This window comes from Neomonachus schauinslandi, unplaced genomic scaffold (assembly GCF_002201575.2).
Source record: "Neomonachus schauinslandi unplaced genomic scaffold, ASM220157v2 HiC_scaffold_1958, whole genome shotgun sequence".
NCBI lineage: Eukaryota > Metazoa > Chordata > Mammalia > Carnivora > Phocidae > Neomonachus > Neomonachus schauinslandi.
Window position 1 is genome coordinate 2,742 of NW_025410648.1, and position 1,697 is coordinate 4,438.

The window sequence follows — 1,697 nt, forward strand, 5'->3', positions numbered from 1 at the left end:
GGGTGGGAGGATGGATTAGCCTGGTGATGGGTATCATAGACGGCACGTTCTGCATGGAGCACTGGGTGTTATGCACAAACAATGAATCATGGAACACTTCATCTAAAACTAATGATGTAATGTATGGGGATTAACATAACAATAAAAAAATTTTTTTAAAAAACGTATTATTTTTTCTATGCTTGAATTGCCTACTCTGGACCTTGACTGTAATACCTTGTATCTGATGTGGCATGAAGCCTTTTTATATATTCCCACAAATCTTTGACTTTATGGTCTTCAAGTATGCTTTTCTCCACATGGAGTCCAAGGGTTGAGCATAGTCATGATTAGCACACTAACTTTCAAGTTCTCCTGTGCAAAAAGGTTCAAGTTCTCTTGTGCCATAAGGACATAATTTTGTGGATTGCTTCTCTCAAAACTTCTTTTACCTTTTCATTCCTTAGGCTATAAATGAAGAGGTTCAGAAGAGGGGTCACCACTGTGGTGAGGACAGCCGTCACTTTATCAAACTCCAGCGAGTGGCTCTGGTTGGGCCTCACGTACATGAAGATGTTGCTCCCGTAGGCAATGGACACAACCGTGATGTGAGAAGCACAGGTGGAGAAGGCCTTCTGACGGCCTTGGGCTGAGGGGATGTGCAGGATGGTAGAAATGATGTAAGTGTAGGACACAATGGTGAATACCAGCGAAGTCAGAAGGACAAGAGAGGATAAGAGGAAGCTTATCATCTCAATGAAATGAGTGTCTATGCAGGCCGCCTGCAGCAAAGGGGCAATGTCACAGAAGAAATGGCTAATTTCTCTATAACAGTAAGGCAGTGTGGACACCACAATAGTTGGGCACAGCACTGAAAAGAAGGCCCCTACCCAGCAGCCCAGAACCAGCAGGAGACAGACCCTGCTGTTCATGATGATGGTGTAGCGCAGGGGGTTACAGATGGCCACGTAGCGATCAAAGGACATCACCACCAGGAGGATAAACTCCACTGTCCCCAGGAAAAAAAAGAAGTATGTTTGGGTGATGCAGCCAGCAAAGGATATGGTCTTCTTGTCCTGTAGGAGACAAGCTAACAGCTTTGGGGTAACTGAGGTGGTGTATGAAATGTCCAAAAATGACAAATTACTGAGGAAGAAGTACATTGGGGTTTGGAGGCGATTATCAGCCCAGATTAAGGAAATGATGACAGTATTTCCTGTTAGAGTTAGCATACAAGTAAACAGGAGGACCACAAAGAGGGAGATCTGAAGCTTCTGGATAACAGGGAAGGCAGTCAGGGTAAATTCAGTCACTGTGGTCTGATTTTGCATATCCATCTCACGCCAGACCTAATGGTCAGCATGTCTCTGAAAAAAAAATGATACAGATGAAAATTATCTAAAGTTAGTTTTCATCTCTCAATGTCAGTGCTAAAGATGAAGTAGTAAAAGCTTTCGATGTAGAGTCAAGAGTGATTTCATGCTGATTTCACTCACTCTAATAAATGTAGGACCCTGGGTAAATTACATGACTTCTTCTAACCTTGGGATTCTCATATTTAAAATTTTTGGTTGAATGAAATTACCTCTGTGGTCCCATTAAGCTCTGGTCTTTACGATGATTTTTCTCTTTGATCTGGTGCTCCCTTCCCTTCTGTCTTGCATTCTTCCTGATCTGTTTTCACAGCGACGTTCTGTGCCTGAGAAAAGAGAATACTT

General features: G+C 42.8%; 1 protein-coding gene across 1 annotated transcript; it reads right to left on the reverse strand.

Annotated features, from left to right (window-relative positions):
* Positions 1-368: 368 nt before the first annotated feature.
* On the reverse strand, positions 369-1,316 carry LOC110579777 (olfactory receptor 6M1-like). Its single transcript, XM_021689437.2, has one exon. It carries the CDS (start codon positions 1,314-1,316, stop codon positions 369-371), a length of 948 nt encoding a protein of 315 aa, XP_021545112.2.
* Between the last annotated feature and the right edge of the window lie 381 nt (positions 1,317-1,697).